Below are 17,412 nucleotides of genomic sequence, written 5' to 3' on the forward strand. Positions count from 1 at the left end.
TGTCTGTCTGTCTCTTTCTCTCATTTTAAGGGCTGTCGCGCGGCTTAGCCTCTTTGAATAGCTTATGCAGAATATGCATTCAAACGGTACCGGACGGATTAGAGGCAACATCTCAAGAATGAACACGCCAGTGTTTAGTGCATGTTTGGTGTTTAATTGGTAGGCATAAGGTGTGGTCCCATCTAGACTAGACTCCTTCAAAACAGCAAAACTAACTTAATTACCTGAAAATTTCATCTCGGCACTTCCAAACATGTCCCATGTGGTAATGGATGTAAAAAAAAGAGGTAAGAAAGAAACAAGCTCTCAACAATTCTGTTGAGAAATTAAAAAAATCTAATTTTCGCAAAAGGAGAGGATGTAAAAAAAGAGGGCTGAAAATTACATGCAAGAGGACGACAGATAGGGAGCTGATGTACGCTGTCCAACTTCAGGGGAAGAAATTCAAAAGAATAGTCAATAGTGAGCTTAATTCCGAGCTTATCGGTAGGGATGAATTGGAAATGTTGACAGGGAACTCTCTTAGGAAAGGGGAGAATGCGAATAGGATTCTAGATGTGGCGGGGGAGAAGAAATTCAGATGGAAGGGGAGGAACCGAGACCTCTAGGGGAGCAGGAGGCTTCCCTGACAACCTCTAGTGGCTCTGATTTGGAAGGAGATACGGTTGCGGAAGAAAATGAGATAGACTCGGAGGGAAAAGCGGTGGAGAAGAAACTGGGAAGAGAATTTTTAGAAAATTGGAGGAAGAAGAAAGAGATCCTAAGTAAGAGCAAGGAGAAGGATAGAGAAGATAATGAGTCCTGAAAGAAGCAAATGAAATATTCAACTTAGGGGGGTGGCCTGGAAATAGGAAGTTGAGAAGCTAACTGGTTTGTAAGTAGATTGCTTAGTGCAGTGGACAAAGAATTAAGAAGTCGCAGCATTAGGTGAAGAAGGGGAAGTTTTGTTTTGCATGTTGGGTTAGGGTAAGGAAGTGGTGTGAATTAGGTGGGCTGGTGTGGCTTAGTTGGGCCTGGATTTTCACTTTGGTCTCTTAGGGTATGTTTAACTTCGGGTGGATCCCTTGGTAAATTCTCTTTTTTATATTATAAAACTTTTTTATTTATCTTGAAAATAAAAATGATATAATGCAGATTAGAGTTTGAAAAAATCCACTTTAATAACTAGGTATTTATATAATCCACTCCTAGGGGTGCAACTTGGGCAGATTGGGTTGGGTTGAGGTCAACCGTCAACCCTACCCAATTAGGGGTGTGAAGGGATGAGAGATTCATCACATGGATAGCCGAACCCTGTAGGAAGGTAGGGCGAAATTTCAAAAATTTCTCTCTCTCTCATCTGGGAATCACATTCCATGTTTTAGAAAACTGCATTTTCAATGATTAGTCTTGAACCCTAAACCGAACCAGATCTGAAACTAAAAGTTAGGAGAGGGATATACCTAATACAGAGTAGTAGTAACTCCCAATGAAGGTATTCACGCCCAAGGAGATCTCCAAAGACTGCTCCCACTGAAGGTGATATAGTGTAGGGTGGAGTGGAATCAACAGGGTGATCCTTCAGCAAGAACCTGATTCTTCACCAAGAATCTGATGGAGGGCGAATGAGCACAATTTCTTATCAGTTTTTCTCCAGAAACTGATATCAAGAACACTTCTTGATCACTCCTACTGGTGGAGAACGAACTGGCAATGGTGGCAGCAATAGAGGGAGGCAAGAGCAGAACATGGCGTCAGTCTTACTAGGGTTGTCTTCTCTCTTGGATCTGAGATCTTGTTGGGTGAAGTAGGGTTCCAGCTCCTAATCTCATTAGGAGTTTCCTAATCCAAACCTGTATTTGGATCTGGACTCTCTTTAAGAGATAAGGATAAACCTTTATCTTATCTATAGATTAAGATCAGTTCTCCTAATCTAATTAGGAGTTTCCTAATTCAAATCATTATTTGGATCTGGACTCTCTGAGTGGATAGGGATAACTCCCTATCCTATCTGTTGATCTAAATCTCAGAACCGCCCCTCTTTAATTAATCAAATTAAACCAGTTTGATTTGGGCTTAAGGCCCATTAAGTCCATGGCTCATTCAACCTCCAAATTGCTGCCCAGTTGGGTATCCTTGTATGGCATGGGACCCAAACATTGATCTATACATCAGCCACATGGGTTCAACCCAGCCTCTATTACAAGGCTTGGTCGAATTCACTGTAGGAAACAATGAACCCATGAGCCCATCACCATGGGCTTTTAATGGGCCCAACACTTACACTAAGTGGTCCCTGGGTCAAGCCACCTTATAAAAACCCAAGGACTGTTGGCAGATGCAAGATTAGCCCATCAGGTATTACCCTCAATGGTCTTACACTTAACCTCTCAGCCCATAATGACCAAACACTACTCGACAAGAGAGGACCTCTCCCTCGGCTGCAAGGAACAATGTTGCAATCTCTCTCTCTCTCTCTATATATATATATGTGTGTGTGTGTGTGTGTATCTCTATATAAATATATTTTGCAAAACAAATTTCAACGATTAAAATCAACTAACGGCAGTTTTGGTTTCCATCAGAGAGAGTGCATCCCCGATCATTATTTTGTCTGACAAAGGGGTTGATCCTATCACTATGATCACCCACTCAGATGAATTCTTGGACTGCCCCAACATACCCAAATTTTGACCCCCTCTAAGGATCTCACTGATTGGCATATCAAAGGCAGCCCAATCTGATACCTAGTGCAGTATCATAATCGAGTCTAGGGGTCAGGTGTAACATTCCAGTTTTGCCCATCAATCTCCAAGGTCCAAGGCAATACTGAAATTTTGGTCTGGTTCAGGGTTTCAAGAAAACTCACACTACATGTACCTCAGGTCTCACCCTAGCAGCTAAGACAAACCACCCCAACCAATTTGGCAGTACATCAGTGTTAGCCTTGGCAGGATAAATCTCCCCAGATCTATCCAACGGCTATGAAGATTCTAAACTAACACGAGCCTCATATGTGTCCAAATTAAGGGTATTACATAGAAACACACCATAAAAAAATGAATCAAATATATACTTTATTCATTTACATTAAATGTCATAAGATACATCATTCTGATTGGAACTAAGAGCATACACTGTCTAACAGGGTGATCATTTCCAACCTGGCCTAGAAATAAGTCTTATTAGAGGTGTTAAGGCTGCATTTGTCATTCCTTATTTTAAGGACTTATCTCCTTTTTGTAGTTGAAAACTAAGTATTCATAGGAGCATTTTAATAGTAAAAGGAAGATAAATCCTTAAAATAAGGAATGCCAAATGCAGCCTAAGCTTGGTCCATGATCACCCTTAGGTAAAATCCTAAGAAGAAAACTTTGGACTTAGGACTGGACCAACTCAAGATTAAAACTAAGTTTACCAACATAGGCCTAAAGCTTAACCCAACATAACTCAGGTCAAGTTTAGTTGGATCTAGGAGGTTTGAAAGAAGTTATGAATATATAATCATCTTTTATTGGGCTTAATGGCCCAATTTAGGAGTAAAATGGATTAAAAATATGTATAGATTTCATTAACAAATGTATGTACATATATGTATGCATTTTTTTAGGTGGGTTTGGATGAGACCTCAACCCACCTCTCTCGAATTTAAGTTAGGCCCAATGTTTTTTGCCCAGACAAGGCCTGAAGCTCAAAAGTTGAAACCCAACCATGCAAAAGCTTAGATTTGGCCCACCCAAGTTGTAACAAATGAACACAAAATCTTCTATGTGCCCACTTTTTTTTTTTTTTTTAACCCAAACAAACCTCTCTAGTTCCTATCTCCAACAAGCTAGATTCTTTTCAATCTCTCTCTCTCCAGACCAATAGTCCCTCTCTTCCCTTTCTATCTCTTAAAGCATAACTAGAATATTGTGACTTCATAAGATGAATAGAACCAAATTCAGATGTGGAATTCATCATAAATGATACAAATGCTTTATGGTGCATTATAATAAAGAAGCATAGCGCATTGATTTGTATTTAATTGTAGGGTCAGAATAGTTCATTTTGATTTCTATATTTGGTTGTAGTCTTGTCAATGATACTTGAAACTATACGACTTGATCTAACTATCTTGGATTTGGATGATGTATTTACATAATCAAATCAGATTCAGATTTTGCAATCTGCTTTAGATTAATAATCAGACCAGATTCGGATTTGACTCCATACAATTGAATTAAAATCTGAATCCAATTATATTATAATATTTATCCATTTTAATATATAAAATTTACATAATTATACTTAAAATTATAAAAATATAATTTTATATAAATATATATAATAAATTGATTATGTTATACTTATATTAATTTATTGTATATATAAGTAGAAAAGTTATTAACTTTTTAATTTTTTTGTATTTTATAAAATTAAAGCAGGGCCGAATTAAGTCTGAATTCGATCCGAGTCTGTTTGGATTTGAATTCGAGTTCAAGGTCTTTAAATCTGATTAGATTTTAGATCGAATTTGAATGCAAGTTATCAATAATTGTATTAGACTCAGATTTTGCTGAATCCAATTTGTTTATAGCCTTATTTGGTTGGGTGGAATCAGAATCTGAGTCCCGTACTTGGTGGAATTTTCCTCCATTTGAGGGAATGGCTATTCCCTCTCCCTCCCTTGGTAATGAAAATTTATTTCAATCAATTGATTCCATTTCCTGTATGAACCAAACAGGATGGGGGAATAGACCATTCTGGTTCCGATTATGATGACAAACCAAACGGATCCTTAGTTTTATCTTTTGTATTTTATATGCCCATTAAAAAACATCCAACATATTCCAAGGGGTGGTACGAAGTATTACATTGTAATTCTTTTAATTTTTTTTTTAAATTTCTTCTGTCCAATCCAAGGTAAGGATCTCTTTTAGCTAGCTTTATTCTAAAAGTCCTCACCATGTGCTGAAATAGCCTCCTTGATGAGCATTTTTTTCTTTGCAAATGTTCCTTAAAGCATTGGATGGCTATTATTAATGCTTGACCAAATTCAGATGCAAGTTGGGCCATATACGGAAGATGCCTGAATGTCTATGAATACTAAGCATAGTTGAACGTTCCTTACTATACTCTTATTGCTACACTATTTGTCTTGAGTTCTATCCCATAGTGATCAGTGGTGTGCCCACCCATGATAGATTGCTCAGCCCAGTGCATGATTTTATTTCCAGCTGATTTAGACTTTTAATTCTCATGCAATTAATAAGAGAGTTTCCTTTTCCCATAATCTCATTTGCTAGTCTGAAGGAAAAAGAATTATATTCAAACATACACACACATACATATATATATACACACAAATACATACATATATATATACACACAAACACACACATATATATATATATATATATATATATATCCAGCCCCTTTAAAGGATAAGATTCGGTCTTGCTACTTTAATTTGCAGTTCCGTGGAGAGATGAGGAAAGCTAACTTGACATGGCTTACACTGCTAAGAACAATAAGTTAAAGAAGACATGACATGCAACCAGATTCCAATTTTTTTTGGTGACAATTATATATATATATATATATCCTAACGAGTACAAATTATTCCTTTTCTTGAAGACTGTATAATTACCAAAAAAATCATATTCTCATGAGTAGGAATTAATATAGATTTATTATTGCTCTTTGTACTATATATATGCCCATTCAAAAAAGGGATTTCGACTCATTTTATGGGATTGAATAGGGAGCAGGCATCCTAGTTAATTAATTTATAAAGAAAATTAGTACCAAAGGGTTACTTTTTATTTATTTTTTGATTAATGAAGGGTATGGAATATGCCCAATTCCCTCGCCTTTACATAGTTATTGAGATGTTTTAGTAGTTTTCTTTAACATATATTTGCATGGACACGAGGGAACCAAAGGGAATTGAAAGGCTAGATTTCTATTGGAAACCCTGCAAGTACCTATATATATTCCTCTTTTTCTTCTTCCACTCTCTGAATTTATGCTAAAAGAGAGATCAGAAGAATAATTCCAATGGAATTTCATCAAAGCTAAGGGTTTGACAAGAAGCTCTGACCAATGGGAGTTTCTAAAATATATGAAAAATGGAAATATGTGCAGCATAAGTGGATTCAAAGCTAATAGCTTTTAAGGGATCAGATTCAGGACCCATTGCCAATGGTCAACAGCTCACATGCTAATTATTTTAACTCACATGGGTATGGAACAAGTTGTATGTCTAGATTTAATTGGAGATCTAACAAGGTAACTAACAGAGCCATAGTTCGTAAAATCCTGAATGTTTTTGTTTTGAAAGAAACAACAAAAAAAAAAAGAAAAAGAAAAAACAGTACATGCCTTTGGAACCATAAAAAATAATGGTTTTTAAAACAAAAATAAATTTTATAGTGTAGAAATTATATGATTTATAGAATTTGATATTAAATAAACAGATGAAAAAATGTTTTTTAAATTTAAAACTTCAAGAACACACTTTGGTTTTAGTTTTCGAAACAAAGAGCATGTACAAATATAACCAAGAATATTTGGGTTTTCACCAGCTGGTTTTGTTTTTGAAACTCTCAAGAAAAACAATTCAGACACCCCCTTGGTAGAGTTGATGTTATTTGAAAGTTAGGTGTTCCACTGCACATACCAGTTGCGCTTCAGACTTGAGCCATTAGTTGTCATTCATTGTCTTGCTCCTAGTCTTTGTCTTTTGATTGAACAGTTGATGAGAGGGGGTGACCAATGGCAGTACTTAAATATGAAAGATGGAAATACAATATATAAGAAGTGGATTCAAAGCTGATGTCTTAATGGGATCAGACCCAGATCAGACCCAGGTAAGACTCGGTGCTTTTAGCAGAGAAACATCTTCACGTCTCTTGAAGTCATCTGAGTCAGTATTCCACTGCACATGTCAGTTGTGCTTCAAGTTAAACCAATCCCTTAGCTGCCATTCTTTGTCTTTCTCCTGGTCTTTTCATTGAAGAGCTGGGCCCACATGTTACATTGACAAGCAGTTCTGCCATTAAAAATGATGAAGATCATATATATGAGATGGTATAGTGCAACTGGCTAGTTATGGAACTTAAAATCTTATCTCATACATGAAAACGTTATCCATCACAAGATAAAATGCTTCCTTGTTCTATAGGAAGTCTCAATTTCGGCCAACTGGCTCCAATTTCTTTTTCTTCAACTATGGTTAGATACATTGGACGAGCACTTTCTTTCTGATTACTCCTGTTGGTACATTTCCGCGTTGCTTTCAGTTGTAGAGGATTTTGTTTTTACCTTTCTCTTAACATGTTGGTGACCTTCTTAATTATTAGAAATTTAGAATAGGCCCTTTTGTTTTTTTTGGATTATAATTAAATGGGAAAGTCAGCCAATGGGGTTATGGTTTTCATTGACCGTTTTTTTTTTTTCTTTTCATGTTCGTTTTTTATGTTTACGTAGGATCGATCCACTAAAAAGTAGGTATCCTTTATTCATCTCTCATGTGGATTAATTAATAACTTTCCTACGTGGGAAAAAAAAGTTGCTAAAATGTTTTGTGACAATTTTACTCATTCTAATAATGACTTTTTTTATGGATAAAAGTATAATTTACACGAGAATTAAAGTTCAATTACCTGGGTAAATGTTTAATAAGTAACACTTACGTGGGTAAATGAAATTACTTGAATAAATAATTTTCCGAAAAATGAATAGTACTGGGGTGGTTTTGATTACAGCTGAAGTGGCTGAATTGAATGAGCATCATGCTTTGTCTTTTATAAAGTTCTAGGTAAATTAGGTTGTGATTGGCCTCTCAATGGTTGAACTGTCTTTATTCTATACACCAATGCCCACCCCTGAATTCCGAAGTGACACCTACCCAACTGTAGTTTGGGCTGAATTGTTTTTATCCTTATGATTTTTAATTAATGAATTTGCAGGTTTTTTTTTTTTTAAATAAAATTCTTTCTTCTATTACAATAAATTGGCTAAATTATTAACCCTTAAATATTTCATCATTTAATAATTTTATCCACTAAGGTTATATTTGGTTTGAAGGAAAAGGTAGGGAAATGAAGGGAAAGATAGGGAAATCTATACAACCTTCATTTCCCTACTTTGCCCTTCAAATTAACCAAACACAGCGTAAAGGACAGCAATACGAGCCAGTCAAAATACAAAACTAGTCACCAAAGGTGCAGGAGAGAGGTCAATTCACTGAACATGGAACTGAAAACGATATGCAGTGAAACAAATACGAGCCACAACAAAAACTTCTATAAAAGCTCAAAGCTGAAGCTTGCAGTTGCAGTAGGCTTGCAGCGAAAAGTATAACCTGCAAGACCCCTTCAATTCTCTCTCTCTCAAATTATTATTTATCAATGGATCATCAAGATGTTCACCACCATCAATACAAAAACCACCACCACCACCACCGCCACCATCGTCTAGAGTTTCAGGTAAACGGCCTAAACCAAATCCCAGTTCGTGTAGTTATGGTACCCTTTCCAGCCCAAGGTCACCTCAATCAGCTTCTACACTTGTCCCGTCTCATATCAGCCTACGGCATTCCAGTGCACTACGTTGGCTGGGCAACCCACAATCGCCAAGCAAAGCAACGCGTCCATGGTTGGAACCCTCTCACTGTCTCCAACATACGCTTCCATGACTTCCCCATGCCACCATTGCTCAACCCTCCACCAAACCCAGATGCCCCGATCAAGTTTCCTTCCCACCTCCAACCCACATTTGACGCCTCCTTGCACCTCCGTGAGCCCATGGCTGCACTCCTTCGCTTGCTTTCCCCCACCACACGTAGGCTTGTCGTCATCCACGACACTCTCATGGCGTTTTCTGTGCAAGATGTCGCTGCCATTGCTAATGCTGAGGCCTACGCTTTCCACAGTGTATCCGCCTTCGCCATTGCCTTCTACTTGTGGGAGTCCCTTGGGAGGCCAACGCCGGATCAGGGAATTATTATTCCAAAGGATTTGCCTGATCTCTCACTTGAAGGATGCTTCACCCAGGAGTTTGCAAACTTCATCAGCCACCACTATGATGTGATGAATTTCGATGTTGGTGATCTCTACAACACATGCCGACCAATGGAAGCCACATTCATTGATTTGTTAGCTCAAGAGCAACTCAACGGAAACAAGAAAATATGGGCCGTCGGGCCACTGAATCCACTAGCTCTCAGTTTGGCCAGAGAATTCAAGCACCGGCACAAGTGCTTGGAGTGGCTAGACAAACAGCCATCGCAGTCAGTCCTATATGTTTCATTTGGGACCATGACATCGATATCGGACGATCAGATATCTGAGCTTGCTGTTGGTTTGGAACGTAGTAAGCAACGGTTTATCTGGGTCTTAAGGGAAGCTGACCGAGGAGATATTTATGCTCAAGTGGAGGATGCTAGGAAAGTTGAGCTCCCAAAAGGGTATGAGGAGAGAATGGATGGAGTGGGATTAATAGTGAGAGACTGGGCTCCACAGCTTGAGATCTTGGCTCACCCTTCAACCGGCGGATTCATGAGCCACTGTGGTTGGAATTCATGCATGGAGAGCATCAGCATGGGCGTGCCGATTGCAGCTTGGCCAATGCACTCAGACCAGCCAAGGAACACCATGCTTGTGACCAAGGTGTTGAAGGTTGGTATTGTAGTAGGAGAATGGCAACGACGAGAAGAACTGGTTTCTTCACTCACAATTGAAAATGCAATCACCAAGTTGATGGCTTCAGAGGAAGGAAATAAAATGAAAAAGAGAGCTGAGAATTTGGGTCGTGCAGTTCATCAATCGGTAGCTGAAGGTGGAACCTCTCATGCCGAGTTGGAGTCTTTCATCGCCTTTATCTCTAGATAGGGAATGGTCTTACTTCTTAGTGCCAATGATATAATTATCATGTTTGACAAGTCAACCAACGTTTAAATAATAACCCTAGTATTGGCCAGAACAGTCTACTTTCGCAGCTGTGTTTTCTCTGATCATTACTGTAGACTGTATTATTTACTTACTTCTTTTAATTAATTATCATATAAGAAGTACTGTTTTATCTTATCCTACTTTTCTCTGCTAGCTGCAAAGTACAAACAACTAGAGAGATTAAGATTTTAAGATTTACTACTTCTCACCATTTGGATAAATGGATTACTCTGCTAATTCTGTATGAGGAGATGTTTTTGGGTCAAGAAACTGGAGTGTCTATCACATTAATTCTTCTACATAAGAGAGAAAGTAAACCGAGACAGGAATCGAATCTTTTATTATTATTATTATCATCATTTTTCTCTTGAGTAGACTACATATATGCATGATAAAGAAGAAGAGTAAGATCAAATCATATGCCACGTAATCCAACTAAGTGAAACTAACCTCCCATTACTAGACCAAAAAGAGCAGAGAAAAGCGAATAGTTAATACAGGAAGCAGAAGCTAATCTCCCGATTCTTCAAGCAGAATTGCTATGCCTGTAGAACAGAAAGAACAAGGAAAAAACTTTACACTACTCCGTGGAAGGTGATGACAATGCATGGGATAAGTAGTCACTTCTCCCATGTTTCAGAAAACATCAGGTTATGATTTAGGTTACGTGGCCTTGTTTTCTACCGCTCTTTGGTCCTCCACTCCTGAAAGGATCGAAAGTGAACTCTGAAAAAGAATAAAGAGAAAATTAGTAATCTTGAAGCTTCAGGATTACTGTTATCGTTTTTGGGAATTATAATGAAAAAGATCAGTCACAAATTAACTCCTAAGCATGCAATTTTGTATCAAGTTGGATCTGTGCGTTTTGTTATTTCTGTTGTCCCTTATGTTTGTTGCTTTCTTTTATAGAAAAACTCCAAAGCCTGCAATTTTGTTTTCTTCAACTCTTCACAAATTCATCATAATCCACATATATCTGAAGAAAAAAGTAAAGGAATTTCAAGTGCTCGTCATCTTCATAAAGTGGGCCTCACGCAATCCGTGTATCTTAGGCTTTTTCCTTGTGAGAAAAAAAAAAGGGTCATTTACTAACACACTATTAGCTAATAATATATAATTTTCATTGAAATTATGATGATATATTTTGGTTAAAAATACTTGTTTTATCAACATATATAAAAAGTCTACTAGTTTGCTGTAATTTTTATCAAGTTTATATTATCAAAAACAAAGCTTCAAATTATTACTATTAGGTAATTATAGATGTAAGTCTAAAAATGTCAGACCCGATTATCCCTGTTCATAATTTGTTCTGATTTTGGGTCTATCTTATGGAATCGATTAATAAGGTTGAGGTGCACCTTTTTAGATGGAAAATGCTATGTAAACCTAAATCTTGTGTGGATGGGATACTATAAAAATGTTGAATGGATGAATGCCGCTTACCTAGATAAATGAGGATGGAAAATTCTGACCCAACCCACAAGTTTATGGGTCCAAGTGGTGAATAATTGCAACTTTTGGGATGCCAAGATTTCAAAAAGAATGTTAAGTCAAAGGGAGTTAATAATGAAAGGAATAAGCTGGACCATTGGAAATGGAAAGCCAATGAGTCTTTCGAAAAATACATGCATGGGCTGCAAATTCCCCTCTTCAACTCCAATTAAATGGGTAGAACATTCCAAATCCGGATGCAAAGGTAAAAGACATTTTGGACTCCATAAATTGCAAGTGGGATGAAAACAAAGTTCATAGAATATGTTGGAGCAACGCAAGTGTGGTAGTAAAAATCAGAGGAAGAACAAAAAAATCTGTACAAGAGAAAATAGGATATAGAATGAAGAGAAGAAGAGAAGAAGATGAAAAGCCAACATTTACTTTGTTTCTTAGCATCTTGAGCTCTGTTGCAAAAATGTTTCAGATTACAAGATATATAAAGGAGTTTTACTTTTATGGTCTAGACCTTTCAGCTCTCAAGCAAGTGTATCGGAAAGGAAATTTTAAGAAATGTATCCGGATACACCTTGGATACGCATGTGTATCAGAGAAAAATAAGATACGCTTGGAAACACTATAAGTACTTTAATAAATCATAAAAATACATCAACAACACTAAATGTAAGTTCTCAATATACATTGTATTATGAAGAAATATATTGTAACTAATTATAACTTCATTAAAAATCCTATGCTTAAGTATAATTTATAAATTATAATTCTTAAGTTTTAATGTTTTATGGGATGGAAAAAAACCCAACTCTCCTATCCAACCATAAAATATGCATTGTCACAACTTCTATGTAAAAACATAATTACTTATTATTTATTATTCCAAAAATTATAAAAAATAAATAAAATTATATAATATATTCAAAAATTGTTATTAAAGAAGAAATTTCAATTGCTTTGTGAATATGATAGATCATCCACAGAATTATAATATATTCAATCATTGTTATCAAATAATAAAATATAACTAATTAATTATTTTTTTAATTCTAAAAATATAAAAATAAAAAAAGAATTATTAAAGAAGATATTTCAATTGGCCTGTGGATATTATAGATCATCCATAGAATTATAATATATTCAATTGTTGTGAATAAATGATAAAATATAATTAATTATTATTTATTTTTTAATTCTAAAAGTATAAAAAATAAAAAATATATTAAAGAAAAAATTTCAATTGCTTTATGGATATGATAGATAAATCCATAGATCTAAAATATATTTAGCCTTTATAGGCAGAGAAAAAAGGTACATTTATAAATTTTTTGTTAATTTATATTTTCCCCAAATATCTTCATGAAATTTCCATAAATCTACTGATAATACAAAAAAAAATTATGATTTTGAATGTAAGAAATGTAGATTGAAATAAATTTGAACCTCCAATAAAAAAAAGAAATCACAAGATATTATAAAAAATTGAAAAAATTTATCTATCTTTGCCATATTTTTTCAAATTTTGAAAAATCTTTAAAAAAATTAACGATTCACACTTGTTTCTTGCAAACTTTTGCAAATCTACCAATCTAGGAATGAAGCTTGGAATTTTAGAGTTATTTGGGGGGTCAAAGAAGGCTTATTTTGGGAAAAAGAAACTTGCTTTCCCCCTTTAATTTTTTTTTTTTAGTTTTTGGCCATATATTTTTCGTCGATACGCTACCAATACACCCCGATACACCCTGATACGGGTCCGATACGCATGAAATTAAAAAGACAAAACATCTGATTTCCATATGTATCCCGTATCTATTTTTCAAAAATATGATATGATACGTCGAGCATATCATATCGAAATTTTAAACCTTGCTCTCAAGTCCCAAGGCAACCCACTTAATACAAAAGACAAATATAAAAAAAAATTACAAAATTATCACTCTTACTTTTCAACAGAAAGGAAATCAGATTTACTCCTCACAAAACGCATCTTACAACATGTTGCAATTTGCTAAAAGTAAATACATAATTTTGATAACTAATAGTAGTTTCATTAATTTATTCTTTAACAGTAACTATTGTAATTATTTAACAATAATTAACAGTAATTAATTTTGTCAAGAAATATACTTAATTTTTTCAATTAGCAGTAAGTACTTGACTTAATTTTATTAGTTACCATTAATACTTGTTTACAAGGGGCGGATTAGGATTTTGGGCCCTGTAGATGTTTCTCTTTTGTAAAGCCTTTCATTTTCTGATATGAGTCCCGTTCTTTGGGGCTCAACTGTATCTTCTTCTTTTCCTTACCTTTTGTTTTTAAAAAAATTTAGGATAAAATATAAAAACCTCCCCTAAAGTTTTATTTTAACAAAATCCTCCCTTGAAGTTTTGAGAAATCCAAAACATACCTCCCTTGCATCAATGACCCATACTAAAAATTGTCCAAGTTACAAAATTGCCCCTGACTAATAGTGAGGGCATCTTCAAGATATTTTTAAAATGGCAAAAAATGTTTTTCACTCGATTCACTCAAGTTTACTAGTTTAGAATAGTAAACTAATCCATCTTTTAGAGTAAACTCCAAACCCTAAACAGTAGAAAATATCATTTGTAGTGGCATCATCTGTCTGAATATTCCATTCAACGGAGAATATTTCCAGCCAATAAGCTTGCATCAACCTTCAAAAGGGTATTTAATGCAATGAATTCTCAGATGAACCGGTAGAAGGGCTTTGCTTGCATTTCTAAGAAGCCAAGTATTTTTTCTGTCTCTCTCTTTATGGTCTTGAAGTCGGAAGCCATGGCCAAGTGGATGTGGATGAAGTACAAATTGGGGAAATCACAATGGTGACAACTACTCAGTCCTTTCTTTTCTCTGTATTTACATATGGGGGATGAGTAAAACAGGAATTCAATTTTTTATGGAACAAGGGTTCAATGTTGGGTCTGCCCAACTTTCTCTCCATAGCCTCATTCAAACCTCTGACTCCGTGTATAGGTATCTCTCTCTCTCTCTGGTCCTTCCAATTTTCTTACTCTCTAACCACATTAGATATCTCTCTTTACAATTTTCAACACAACGAATGTCATCTTGGCCGATGGCACCACTCTCCCCACTAGTGTCACCAATGGAACTATCTTTGCTAGATTTCCCACCATTGATGTCAAGATGGTTGTGGAGATTGCTGGAGATGAAATCCAAGTATCCAGTTTGGCATTAACATTACCAACACTACTAATGCTCCTATGCCCTCCAACATTTTTCTTTTCAACGATGGCTACTCCTACCGTAAACCCACTAATCAAGGTACTTCTATATGCACCTCTCTCTCCTCCCAATTTTCTTCCTTTTCTCATTTTCCTTCTCTGCTTATCTAAGCACGTTAGATCTCCTTTATTCTTCTTAAGTATAGTCTTTATAAATCCCCAAGAGACAACTCATAAAGGAGACTAAGAGAGATGCATGAGAAGTATAATAACACAAGGGTGTTTAGAAAATTAAAAGGCTTCTTCTGTCTATCGAGATAAAAATCGATAAAATTCGCTTTTGCATTATCTAGTGGCCCGTTGTCAATAGGAGTAAGTTTGAGTGAAAAAGCCTATGGCAGCTGAGTGCTGCCTCTGTTTTTTATTCGATGTGTTTCAGGGGTCGAAAATTGAAAGAAGGGTAAAGAGGACCGAAATGGGTGATTCTAAGTAAAAGTTTATTTTAGGGTAATTTTAGTAAAATTTCATGTAAAATCATTTATAGAAGGGTAAAATGGATATTTAAAAAGTAATCGATAAATCAAATATTTTCCATATGGCTTAGTGACTAAAGGGAGGTATTTGTTGTGTTTTTTAAAAATTCATGTAAAATCATTTATAGAAGGGTAAAATGGGTATTAAAAAAAATAACCCACAAATCAAACCCGTACATTGCACATGTCTCAACTAGTATGGAACTAGTGTTATTGGCTGCTTAGCTAGAGATGAGGAGGGTCAAATTCTTTTATCAAGAAGCAGAGCACTAGGTTTGAATTCTGTCAATCTTAATGAAGCTTGGACAGCTCTTGAAGGCTCGTTCTTTGCCATCTTTACTTGGTAGTAAGTGTTGGACAGTGTACTTTCAGTAAGAACATCATCATGGAGGGGGAGCCATCTTATATGCAGCAAAAGAAGCCTTGATATTCATGGGGGATCGTGTTTTGGATGAAGCTGGGTCTTGTTTTTTAAGTTGTAGTTTGTGCTTATTTGTTTTACTGGTTCTTGCGATAGCTTCCTCTTGTGTTATGTAGCCTGTCATTAATAATAATAATAATAATAATAATAATAATAATAATTTGTTCCAAATCAAATTTCCAAATTTGACCTATTGACAGCTTTAGTTACAATTGCCTTGCATCAATTAGGACTGTAACCTCATTGAGACACCTCTTCATTTTCTTTTGTTTATGTGGTAAGAAGGGTTTGGCCGCGAGCCTTGGGCAAGAATGATATTTAATTTTCATTTCCTTTGATTAAATTTATTCTCATGAATGTTAGGACTAAAACTGTCATTTCCTCTTCTATATAATGAAAAGGTTGATTTAAGGGTCAACTACTAGAACACCCCTTTTTTTTCATAGATTTACCTAAACCTAGTTTAATTGTAGTTTTCATTTTACAAAAATAAAACACCCTATAGTTTGCAACCTATTTACATAATCAAACTTTCACTGAGAAACGTTTGTTTTGTCATCTAAAAATAGTAACATGATCACCTAAAGTTAGTGAAAAATATTCAAGGGCATAAGCCCATGATTTTTTATTCCAAAAGTACCCCTAACACTTCTTTGTATAGAAAACAAAATTGACCAAATAGAATTATTTCCCGTGTCTTATTAGAGGTAAAAATGGTATTTTAATTTTTTTTTCTTTTAATTAATTTATTCAAATAGACACCGGTGTCAAAACTATCATTTTCCACTATCACCGAGTGAAAATTATAAATGGTGTTTTAATAAAACACAACAAACATAAAAGTTGAGAGAGAGAGCGAGAGAGAAAGAGAGAGAGAGAGAGAGAAAGAGTGTGGTTGTGAGACATGTGCATTCAATGATTGGTGTGGGGCACTATTATTGGTTCCACAGCCTGCTACACATGATACTAGAAAAAATTATAATCAATCATCTGATATCTTAAAAGTGATAACCAATCAGGTGAGTTTTCATCAAAATTCATTGGGAGGAGGGTTTGATTTGTCAAAGCTTTTCCTTATATCATGTCTTTGGAGTATCATAGATTTTTCCTTTAAGAAAACACAAATTATAGGATAGATTTTGATAAGTGTAAAATTATGGAACTGTTTTAGTAAGTGATCCCACACAAAATTAGAAAAGCTCCTAAAAACGTAATAAACGAGGATGATTTTTTTTTTTTTTTGGTACTAACGAGGATGGAATTGAAAAGCTGGAAATTGCGCGTGGCAAATTTCTCAATACCGATCACAGCCATAGGCATTAGGGACATCAGTCCAGCCCAAGCCCGAATGCCCATCGACTTGGGAAAAAAATCTAAGCCCACTACGATTTTATTTGTGGGCTGAGAAAGAAATGAGGCATGGCGAGCTGGGTTAGGTTAGATGGTTGCTATATCTATATGTATCAACCACGACTGCTCTTTTCAATAAGGCTCAAGAAAAGAATAATACAGTTTTCTAGTGTGCCTTACAGATCATCTTCCACCTCATATTTATTGATGGTTTTGGGACCCACAAAGTGACACAATATAGCAGATGTGTAGTATAAGATGATTGCTGAAGCAAAGAGAATAGGTATTTGTATAATATGTCAATATACATGAACATTGGGGTGCTAATTGGACCGGATCTGGACGAATCTGATCCAATCCGATGGAGCAGGACCAATCCAATTCGATGAATACTTTGGATCAATTTGGATTGATACAATTCAATGTCTAGACTGTCTAATCTGTTCAAATTGGTTGCAAACCAAATCAATGGGCCAGATATCAATCCAATCCAACCTAGTTCAATATAAATCCACTATTGAATCCAATGAATACT

At 35.5% G+C, this 17,412-nt stretch overlaps 1 protein-coding gene across 1 annotated transcript; it reads left to right on the top strand.

The window, feature by feature from the left end:
* Nucleotides 1-8,285: 8,285 nt before the first annotated feature.
* On the top strand, nucleotides 8,286-10,052 carry LOC104613427 (zeatin O-glucosyltransferase-like). The gene has a single exon (XM_010281236.2). It carries the CDS (start codon nucleotides 8,376-8,378, stop codon nucleotides 9,855-9,857), a length of 1,482 nt encoding a protein of 493 aa, XP_010279538.1. The 5' UTR covers nucleotides 8,286-8,375; the 3' UTR covers nucleotides 9,858-10,052.
* Nucleotides 10,053-17,412: the final 7,360 nt, after the last annotated feature.

This window comes from Nelumbo nucifera, chromosome 7 (genome assembly GCF_055504915.1).
Source record: "Nelumbo nucifera cultivar China Antique chromosome 7, China Antique-T2T, whole genome shotgun sequence".
Lineage (NCBI taxonomy): Eukaryota > Viridiplantae > Streptophyta > Magnoliopsida > Proteales > Nelumbonaceae > Nelumbo > Nelumbo nucifera.

What these genes read in the sequence shown, in the direction of transcription:
- LOC104613427 (XM_010281236.2), top strand. Translation starts at nt 8,376, where the DNA reads ATGGATCATCAAGATGTTCACCACCATCAATACAAAAACCACCACCAC.